The 11,290-nt window shown below is 50.1% G+C and overlaps 1 protein-coding gene across 1 annotated transcript; it reads left to right on the top strand.

The window, feature by feature from the left end:
- The first annotated feature begins 7,087 nt into the window (after positions 1 to 7,087).
- LOC119439950 (testicular acid phosphatase-like) lies at positions 7,088 to 8,053 on the top strand. The gene has a single exon (XM_037704911.2). The coding sequence runs from the start codon at positions 7,088 to 7,090 to the stop codon at positions 8,051 to 8,053; it is 966 nt and encodes a 321-aa protein (XP_037560839.1).
- The last annotated feature ends 3,237 nt before the right edge of the window (positions 8,054 to 11,290 follow it).

The following is an 11,290-nucleotide window of genomic DNA, read 5'->3' as shown; positions in this document are numbered from 1 at the left end:
ACACGCTGACCAGGTAACTACAGTTTTTAGCCTCGTTCTAACAGTGCGCAATATCTGTATTTAGCTTCTGAAGCACGACAGACGTTAATGCCTATATCTGATATACGAGAGCTAATCGGAAAGTCCTTGCTCCTATTTTTTATTACCCAAAATAAGGCATACATGCAGGTAATTACAAATATAAGTACTATTCCACGTACCTTACACTATTTTTCCACGTAGTCATCACACCGATTCAGACATTTGTCCTATCGCACCACTACATTTGAGATTCCCCTGTTGTAGAATTCGTCCGACTGACTGTGGAACCATCGTCGGACTGCTGCCTAGTCTTCACGGCCTTTTGCGAACTCGCAACAACACCTAATCACACTTCTAGAGATGTTCCCTGGCCTGGTGCTCGGCTCTCATAGGGGTTCACATCTCGAAAGAGGGCCCATTAGAGATTTCAGGAGTGTACTCCTGAAATCCGGAGTCTGGCGCCTCTTGTCCAACCACAGACGGCCTTGTTGAAGAGCATCCGCCGCGGCTGTGGGAGGCAAGTGCTGCCGCCGGGTATCTACCGGTAAAATAGGCACAGAAGTCAACACACTTCACTAGAACGCGCGAACCACGTTCGCAGGACTGCACTGGCGATGTCTGAAGATGATATATGGCGCAAAACCGGCTGCATGTGAGGTTGCGGGACAAAATTTGCAGTTTCCATTGGTTTCTCTCGACTTGGTGGTCAGCTCAAGCTTGAGTGAGTGAGTGAGTGAGTGAAATAACTTTTATTACAGGTCCGGTGAGGACGCGAACTCGTCGCGCACCCGGCTAGTCCCACGTCGGGACCGGCAGGTCTAGCCCACCAGCCCGGTCGCGGGCACACCGGACAGCCAGGATTTGCTTGTCTAGAGCGGGGCTACGCAGAAGCGAGTCCCACTCATCCTTGCTGAACTTGGGGTATCTCGACCCGCACTCCCAGAGCATGTGGGCTAGAGTGGAGGTCTGCCCGCAGGACGGGCAGGCGTCGTCGCGATATACGTCAGGGTAAACTTCGTGCAGAACGGCCAGACACGGATATGTGCCGGTCTGTAAAAGTCTAAGCGAAACAGCTTGCGCCCTATTCAATTTGGGGTGAGGGAGTGTTAAGACCCTTCTGGACATGTAGAAAAATTTTGTCACCTCGTTGTGAGTAGCGGGAGCATCCCTGTGGCCGTAGGGGCCGGGGAGGGGTGTCGGCTCTCCTTACAGAGGAAGCGCGGTCGGTGAGGTCGCGCGCAGCCTCGTGAGCAGACTCATTGAGGTTCGGGGGAGAACCCTCGACCGACCCTACGTGAGCGGGAAACCAGTGAATCGAATGATGCGTGAGAGCATCCGGATTGGAAACGCTAAGAAGACGAGCAGCCTGCTCGGCGATGCGACCCTTCTGAAAAGCCCTAACTGCCGTTTTGGAATCGCTGTAGATCTCAGACCCACGACCGTCTAGCAGGGCGAGGGCGACGGCGGCTTGCTCGGCGACTTCGGGGTCTGAAGTGCGAATTGAAGCGCTATTGGAAAGCTTGCCGCTGGAGTCGACCACGACGACGGCAAAGGTCTTTCCATCGCTGTACTCCGCGGCGTCGACGAAGCGTGCTCTGATGCCTTGTTGATAGATCTGTTTCAGAATTGCTACTGCTCTCGCCTTGCGTCTGCCCTCGTTGTGGACGGGATGGACGTTTCGAGGCACGGGGGCCACTTCGAACTTGTCTCGAATGCACCTAGGGATCGGTGTACTGACCCTCGAAGATACCACAGGAGGGTAACCCAGCTCTTCGAGGATGCGTTTACCTGCCGCTGTGGTGGTCAGGCGAGCGAGTTGCGCGCGTTCTTGGGCTTCGGCAATCTCCTCGGCGGTGTTGTGTACCCCCAGCTTGAGGAGATCTTCGGTATGGGTCCTAATGGGTAGCCCGAGAGTCCTTTTGACTACTTTGCGGATGAGAGCATTGAGCCTGTCTCGCTCCGCTCTGAGCCAGTTGTGCATAGAAATCGTGTACGTGAAGTGGCATAATACGAAGGCGTTGATAAGGGTGAGGAGATTGGCTTCCTTCATGCCTCTGTGTCTGTTTGCGATTCTGCGAACGAGGCGGAAGGCGTTGTCCGTCTTTGCGATGATCTTGCGGAGAGCCGTTCCGTTCCCGCCGTTGAATTCGACAAACATGCCCAGGACCCGAATGACGTCGACCCTGGGTATCACCCCTCCATCACAAGTGTGAAGACAGATGTTGCTTTCGGAGACTGGCTTCCAATCGTTCGGTCTTCTTCCCTTCTCTTTTCTGTAAAGCAGAAGCTCCGACTTGGCGGGGGAGCACCGAAGTCCGGTGGGGCGGAGATACTCCTCGATCACGTCGATCGCCTCCTGCATGGCTTCTTCGACTCTGCCCTCGCATCCCCCGGCGCACCAGATGGTAATGTCGTCGGCGTAGATGGTGTGCTTGACGTCCTCAACGCATGCCAACCTCTCGGAAAGACCAATCATACAGATGTTAAATAGTGTGGGGGAGATTACGGCGCCCTGAGGAGTGCCCCGTGCTCCGAGGGGCAAATCTTCGGAGCGGAAGTCTCCAATGCGAAGATTGGCCTTCCTGTCCGTTAAAAAAGAGCTTACGTAGCTGTGGAATCTGGAACCGAGACCTAGGTCTGAAATGGTCTTGACGATAAAGGCGTGGAGCACGTTGTCGAAAGCCTTCTCGAGGTCCAGACTGAGCAGAGCCTTGACGTCTCTGGAACGGCCGTCCACGATCTGATGCTTGATTAGTTTCATTGCATCCTGCGTCGAGAGTCCGGCGCGGAACCCGATCATGTTGTACGTGTAAACGTCGTTGTCTTCGAGGTACCCGTTGAGTCTGTTGAGGGCGACGCGCTCCATGACCTTGCCGACGCAGGAAGTTAGAGAAATCGGCCTCAGGTTCTCGATGTTCGGGGCCTTGCCGGGCTTGGAAATCAGCACCGTGCAGGCCGACTTCCATTCTGCAGGAACCACGCCGCTCTTCCAGGACTCGTTGATCTTCTCGGTGAGAAAGACAATCGACGGGTCGTCGAGGTTTCTCAACATTCTGTTGGTGACTCCGTCCGGACCCGGCGCAGACTTGCGGTTGAGCGCGAAGATGGCCTGTCTGACCTCGGCAACGGAGAAGTCTTCGTCCAGCTCGGGGCGAGGAGGGCCTCGGTAGTCAGGGAGTTGGGTCGCCGGATCCCCGTCGCGCCGGATGGGCAGGTACTTCTGAATGAGCTTGGAGACGAGTACATCAACCGTGTGAGACCTGGTGGCTTCGTGAAGGGCCCGGGCCAACGTGTGCTTCTGATTTGACTTGGAGCCGCTTTCGTCGAGAAGGTGCTTCAGCATACCCCAGGACTTGCCATTGCGCATCTGTCCGTCAATGGATTCGCAGAGCTCGTCCCACTGCTGCTGGCATAGCGCTTCGCAGTGGTCATCGATGACCTTGTTGAGCTCCGAGATTTTCTTTCGGAGTCTGCGATTGAGCCTTTGACCCTTCCATCGACGGAGCAGGGCGTTTTTGGCCTCGATGAGATGGGCGAGTCTGCTGTCCATTCGCTCGACGTCGAGATCAGTTTCCACTTTCTTGGTGGCCGCGGAAGCGTCGTTGCGGATGCATTCGCACCATTCTTCGAGGCTGGTGGTTTCCCTGGCTCTCCCGGGTTCTTCCCGAATGTTGCGAAAATGGTCCCAATCGACGAATGTGAATTCCCTGACCCTACTCCGAGCCACCTTGAAGTGGGTCTCGAGAATGTAGTGGTCACTGCCAAACTCCATGGCGGTGTTCTCCCAGCCCACGTCCTCGACGTTCTTGACGAAGGCGAGGTCGGGTGTCGTGTCCTGGGTGACGGAGTTGCCGATACGCGTGGGAAAAGCTTTGTCCGTGACCAGAGTGAGGTCCATCTCGTTGGCGTCTTGCCACAGGTTGCGCCCCTTGGTAGTGTCGTAGATGTAACCCCAGAGGCCGTACGGGGCGTTGAAGTCGCCGACGACGACCAAGGGTCGTGGGCCGGCCAGGTCGGTCGCTTTCTTGAGGATGGTCTTGATCTGTTGGCGCGAGTCCCTGGGGTTGCTATAGATATTGAGAACGAAGACACTGTTTCAGCGCTGATTCCGCTGAAAGCTCAAGCTTTGGTAGCTGCATTTGCCCTCAGGAGTGTGTTCTAGATATGTGTGTTGACCTCTGTACAAGCGCGCTCCCGGCCTGGTGTTCGGCTATTATGGGACTTCAACGCTTGGGAAGACGTGTTTGTCCTCAACCTGAAGGCGTCCCCACCTCAATAGGTGCTTGGGGCGCCACATGGGAAATGGCCGCATTGGGAGCGGCCTAAACATCACTTTTTTACCCTCGTGAGCACGAAACCCTCGTGCTCATGAGGGTTTCGACGGGAATTCAGGGCGCAGGTTCCTTTCCCAAGCGTATCACCCCTGAAGATGCCGAACGCAAGGCCGGGGTAGGCTTGTGCCCATTGGAACCAGTGGGTTCCCGGCGGCGGTGGGAATCGAACCCACAACCTCCCGCAGCCGAGGCGGGCGCTCTACCACTATATATATATATATATATATATATATATATATATATATATATATAGAGAGAGAGAGAGAGAGAGAGATGAATTACGTGATGCGATGTGAGCGCCCAAACGTCGCCCCCACACATAAGATATATTTCCGGAGCCCCTGCTGGCATCAATAGGTTTGCAGCCGACGAGAGCGCGGTCGTGAGAAAAGCTCAAACTGCACTGGGAAAGGAGGCCCTGGAGGGAAGCTTGGAGTATCTGTGTATCCACCTCACATTATTGGCTAATACGCTTGAGAAGCTGGAAAGTTCTATCGCAGGCCTGACTCAGAACGTTGGTCTCATTGCGGCAATACTAGCGTGGTTCGGCGCCATACCAAAAAGACAGGTTGCCACCCGCCGTGGTGGTTCAGTCAGCTAAGGCGTTGCGCTGCTGAGCACGAGGTCGCGGGATCGAATCCCGGCCGCGGCGGCCGCATTTAGATGGAGGCGAAATGCAAGAACGCCCGTGTGCTTGCGTTGTAGTGCATGCTAAAGAACCCCAGGTGGTCGACATTAATCCGGAGCCCTCGACTACGGCGTGCCTCATAATCAGAACTCGTTTTGTCACGTAAAACCCCAGAAAAACAAAAGACAGGTTGCCGAAGGAGTTTGCAGAAAGCTACTGTCAGTCTTCCGGCAAGAACGCGTGGTACTCAGTACTCAATGAAGTGTCAGATTATCTCCGTGCCCAACATTCCGTGACGTGATCCCAAAGGCTTTGAAACCACTGAACGTTCCGTTGTACAAGTATGCGCTGCTTACATGTGTGGTGTGTCTGGCGGTCCTTCGGGACAAAGGAGGCCTCATCGACATACGGCGAAGCTATCAAGTGCACTTCACGCTTGTCGGTTCTCGCGGCCGGGAAGAGTCACCTGGGACTGAAAGATGAGCAGTTAGTCTCCAGGCTGTCTCATGCGTCGCTGAACGGCAACTTCGGCCTTTGGTGCGTTTCCGTGGAATTACCAGCGCCGCCCGAACTACGACGAGGCCCGGCGCCGAATGTGACACGCCAACCTGGAGCCCCCTTTCGAGACAACAGCCCTCGCCCTCCCTGGAAATGGTGGCTTCCGCGAACTGACCGCTACGGAGACGCGACTCTTGCAAAGGGCCAGCGTCTAGCAATCCCGTGGAAGCCACATCAACGTTCGATTCCCAAGATGTCAACCGCTGCCTGTATTCGTGGGCGACCAGGCAAGATTGGAGGCGGAGCCCGGCGGGAAACGATGTCACATCATGTGCGGGATATGGCGACCTGGTCGAAGATGGTGATTGGCTAAGAGGAACTAAAGTGCATTTCCTCGTCGAGTGAAAGAGGGAAACGAAAGGGATAAAACGCGGGACTTGAGTGTTGTGAGGGACGCTCGACCATGTAGAACGCTAGGAGATGTAAACGCTACTACAGGCAAAGATGTTAGCACGTAGACGGCTCCAATACCAAGGAGCCCTTCTTGTAAAATACCATATGTACATTTGTATATAAAACAGTTTTCTAATCTCCCTGGATATCTCCTCCTCTTGGCACCTGGCACGGCACCATACATGGAATCTTCGTGGCCGCTCGGACCATCGTCTTTCGCAACAGTGGTGGCAGAGGTCGGACTTCGACTGTCGCAACAGTGGACGTTCAGCGCTCTTTTTCTTCGTGTAAGCTGATATAAATGGGCACAATGTTGCGCATTATGCTCTTTTGTCTAAAAAAAAAGTTGCCATGAAATGTGATGTACCAGACTATATATTTCTGCATTATAAAATCGCAATGCATTGTAAATGCTACTCGGGAAGCTATCAATATTAACGCCTATATTTGCCTAAACCGCACGGTTAAGTACCTATATATGCCTAAAATGCACCTTTTTATGCTATAATATATAGGCCCCCTAAAAGCATTTTCTGTGACTAAAAATCTGATGCGCGGCTCTAGTCATTAACAACCGTGTCTAATGTCGAGCGAGCGAATGACACATCAGCCAACTCTCCGGGCGGGCAAGTAAGTGCCCAACAGCATTTATTGAACCCTTCTATAGCCGCGGATGCAGTGCTGCCATCTAGTGTTACTGTCGTACACTACATCTAACGCTTCTTTGATGTCTAGGAATACCACGTCCGCGACTCCATTATTGTGGAAAGCTGGTGAGAACCAAGACTGTGGTAAAAGTTCATCTAAGAGGTATAAAGCTATGCTGGTGGGAAGTGATCATATGTTATGCTTGTTTTTAGTATTTTATATAATTACAAATTATTTTCTTAAACATTTAGTTCATTGCGCCAAAAATGGGCTATGGGCCTGTAGCGAGATGGCATAGAATGAACAGGCACTGCGCTTCATCGTTTTGAAGCACATCTGAGTATATCGCTGCATCTAATACTTCCGAAAGGAAACAGGGCATCGGCTCCGTAGAAGAAGACGATGAGGAACGAGGATCAAGCAAGCAAGCAAACAACAACAACAACTACAAAGGAAATTAACCTTGCCAGTATTTCCCAAGGATCTACATCAGCAACCAGCGACAATGTCAGCATCAGCTTTCACGGCTCCGAAGCAGGGTCAGGTGCCACCCGACAACCTGTTCTACGTCTTTGTTATTAGCCGGCATGGCCAACGGACTCCCGTCATGCGCTGCCGGAACTTGCCCAAGAACGAACCCGTCGACTACGGCCAGCTCACCGCGAAAGGTCGTGAGCAGACATTCAGACTAGGCCAGTTCCTGCGGGACCGGTACAAAGTGTTTATGGGGGCCTCGGACAAGCCCGGTCAAGTACTGGCCACCCATGTCGGTCTGGATCGGTGTCGTGACAGCGTGAGAGAGACCCTGCGTGGCCTGGGTGTGCCCGCGGCAACGCCCATCGCCGACCCGACGCGTTACGGCGTGCCGTTTCTCGGCAGCGTGAACGACAACATGGACAAGGTGCTTAAAGAGCCGGGTCGAGGCGACTTCTCCACGCTGGGAGACCTGGTCGCCTTCGTCGCGGAGAAGACGGGGGCACCGTGGCAGAACAATGGAGACAAGTTCCTCGTGATGGACAGCCTGGTGACCCATGTGCTCAACGGGAACCCTGTGCCGGACTGGGCCAAGTCCATGTGGGACGACTTGCTGTGGGCGGACCGGAGGGTGTTTGTGCGGTCGCTCGTGGGTTACGAGCGGCCGTTCGCGGGTTACGTGCTGGGCCGGGTGCTGGACACCCTCACGATCAAATTCGAGAAGCGCGTAGAACGGCCCGACAAGATGCACGTCTTCTCCATGTCAGACACGAGCGTGTTTTCGGTGCTCAAGCTCCTCGATTCATCACACGATGGCCGACCTTGCTTTTGTGCCAGCATTCTGATTGAGGTGTATAAGGACGGCCACAAGGACTGTGTGCGAATCCTGTACCGCACCCAGGAAGAGCCTTGTCTTGTTCCCATGAACAAGACAGAAAACCCGTGTGAGCTGAGCAAGTTTCTGGGATTTCTGCGTGGCGTTTTAAAAACGCCTTAGCAGCAGATTGAGTTGTGAAGGGGCCGCGACACCTGTTTTGTGTGTCAGCGTTTTGTTCGGCATTGCACTGTATACGCTGCTCAGAATTCCCGCAAAAAAAGTGCTGTGGCATTTGTAATCTCTTCAGCTGTATCTGCGTATTGTTTTCAACTCACTGCGTTGAAACTTATATTGAAACTCGGGTGCCTGCAAAGCACGTGCAGTTGTTGCAGACATGCATGACATCTAACGAGCCACCGTGGCATTACGGCTTACTTATCGCAGAGAGATGGAGATAAGCAATTTTCGTAGTTAGAAGCACTTTCTGTAGCATACGTTGTGCTACTCGATACGTAATTTTCTTCGGCCAGTGTTTCTTTATTGTTATCTCACAATTCTCGTTGGCTTAATTTCGATCAATACTGCCGATTATATACATACTGATAATCATTGATTGCCGAGGAAAGCAGGAGTCTAAAGAAAGAACGAGCTGCATCTGCAGCGTTTACTGAAAATTCTAAAGTCACTCCACACTTGTCCGGGACTTTGTAATTTAAGGACCTAGCGCTAGCAGCCTTTCTGATCGTTCCACAGAAAGTTGGTTAAGACTAGTTGATAACTCATGGTAGCAGATTAACTAATTGTTGGCAGAAGTGGAAACAGGCTCACAAGAAGATAAGAAACCGCTAAAATGGAGCGCTACACAATATGCACAATAATGTTCTGTTTTCTTATCAAGAAAAGGGGTACACTTTATGAATGCCACACGGGGATGCCACGTAACATAGACAAAAGTATCAATTTGTTTGATTGCTCCTTCTGCTTGTATAAATGCATGTCTGTTGTATCTAATTTTTCATGCGTATTAAATTGTAACCATATATACCGTCATCCTGTAAAAGAAAAATACATCGAAGTCCCTGCTCATCCTGTCACTATCTGTTAATCGGCGCTGTTAATGAAAATTCTGGTCCTCCATAGTTTAGAGAAACAATTATGATCACTCTAATCAGCTTTAAAGCTCAAGCTTATCAGAACAATCCCTCAATGAATTACACAAAGTTCTAAAGGCTTCATTTTCCATATGTGTTCGTGGGCTTTATATGGTCCTTACGGAAAATTAAGCGCTCAGTTACTCTCAGTATTCTTTCGCGGCATTAAATCGGCCGCAGTTTGACGCTCAGTTTAAATTTTTCAAGAATATAGCGCAGCGTTTTCTAACCTCTTCCATTCAGCGCTTCTTTCTTTTTTCTTTTTCTTTTTTTTGTAAGCCCTGTACATCTTGTTGACTGTGTATAATACCTGTATGCGCTCGTATTTCGAGCTATTTTGTTCCGTGAATATGCACAGCCACGCATACATAGGGTGTCCAAGCAATCATACACCCACAGACAGACAGGCAATGAACTTTATTCAGGTGCTGAGGTGCGACTCCGAGACCCCCTTACGGGGGAGGAGCCACCGCGGGCCGCTCCCACGTCGGAACGTGCAGGCTGATTTGAAAAAAAAAAGAAAAAAAAGAAAAGATACCTTCTATGCGCATAAAACCGATATTCGATTGTACGTCATTACTAGCAACCAGGAAAAGCTTCAGGTTGTTGTGTTCTTAATAAAGTAGTTTATAATAAAGAATTACCTTTCTTATTTTTATAGTTGTCAAAGATATCTCAATACTGTAGATGCTCGAGCACAATCGAAAACGTCAATTTCAATCGTTTGTATATGGCGTGGCTCTTTCTTGCGCGCCTAAAAAAACCCTGGGAAATCTGTAGGATTCCCGTTACCCAAAATCAACGCGAATTTCCTTTTATTAAGGCGGAACGGTAGTTATTACCGACGCGTAAGGCTACGCGCACGTTCTCTCCTATCGTCACCATCAGTTGACCAAGTAGCGTCTTTGAATTTTTGTCTGCTCACTGAATGGCTTTGTCTGAAGCCTCTGTCGCAGACTGTGTCAGCTAGTTTTGCGGTGGCAGATGTCAAAGAACTACGTGTGTGCATCAAGTTCTCTTCTGTCTTGTGAAATTTTACAGCGAATAGCTTCCTTTGGCTCTTTCGCCTGTTTTGGTGGTTAGTGGTCGAACTTCCGCAACCAATTTCTGTAAGGATAATATTTTGTTCGTGTTATGCAAACACACTGCACGTCTTATAGATTAAATTTATTTCTAAACTCTTTTTGAGACGTTTAAATAATGAGCTCACTGTACTCAAGCTGAAATGATGTCGCAGTGCGAATTGTTATGCTAACAATACAGCCTCCTGCTTGAAGTTATCACAAAATAGCACGTCAGCACGTTTCTACTTTGCTTTTATTTATTTATTTATTTATTTATTTATTTATTTATTTATTTATTTATTTATTTATTTATTTATTTATTTTGTAGTGAAGAAGAAGAACAGGGAGCAAGCAGTAGTGGGGCGCTCTCATAGATGTAGGGCGTGAGCGCAGATCACGCGCTCTTGGCGCCGAGACCGTTGCTCTTTAACAAACTCCTCAGATTTTCAGCACTTGTAGCATTATTGGAATAGCAAACTCTGTCAGACGCGATCGCTTGAAGTCTCAATCACTAGACTACGCTGCAGAATTCCATTTTTTAATTTTTACCTACACAGGCTGGTCTGGTTCCCTCACCTAACTGTCCCTATATTGTGGACAACATGAAACATTAGATCATTTTCTCATTGTCTGTCAAAGATATTCTGAATTGCGAAAAAGAACCTTAGAAACACCGTTCCGCCTTTTTAGATTAGAATTAAATGATCAAAATTTACTTTCATTGGGGGCCTCTACCCGTGGGCACAGCGACAGGAAGGTTGTCGATGCCATCCAGGATTACATTGCAGGGTCAGAAAGATGACAAAATCAGGGCTTAGGGTTCCGAAATATTTTTACAAATTTGATGACTAGCTGTTTATTTCTTAGTTTTTGTATTCATTTATTCCTTTATTCTATTCAAGTCTTGTGATATATTCGAATTATTCATTCTCATATGTGTATATATTCTCAAATTTATGTTTGCATTACTTTATAAATCTCCTTTCTCATTGTTAATTCGAACTATACCCGGTTCTTGGACAATCCCCCAGAGTGGGTATGTGCCGCTAACTCCAAGGCTCTACATCTACATCTACCGTTGCCCTCTTGCGACTGTACTGGTTTTTCGCCTGCCGCTTGCCGTCAGTAAATCTCCTTATCAAAGTGGTGGAGGCGCTGGGTACCCTCTTCAAACCTAGAACTCCGAAGCCGGACGTTGCCCA

This window comes from Dermacentor silvarum, chromosome 2 (genome assembly GCF_013339745.2).
Source record: "Dermacentor silvarum isolate Dsil-2018 chromosome 2, BIME_Dsil_1.4, whole genome shotgun sequence".
NCBI lineage: Eukaryota > Metazoa > Arthropoda > Arachnida > Ixodida > Ixodidae > Dermacentor > Dermacentor silvarum.
Note: the sequence above shows the minus strand (reverse complement) of the source record. Positions and strands in the feature narration are given on the sequence as shown.

Bases quoted from the DNA above. Each gene is read 5' to 3' on its own strand.
- LOC119439950 (XM_037704911.2), top strand. From the start codon at position 7,088: ATGTCAGCATCAGCTTTCACGGCTCCGAAGCAGGGTCAGGTGCCACCC.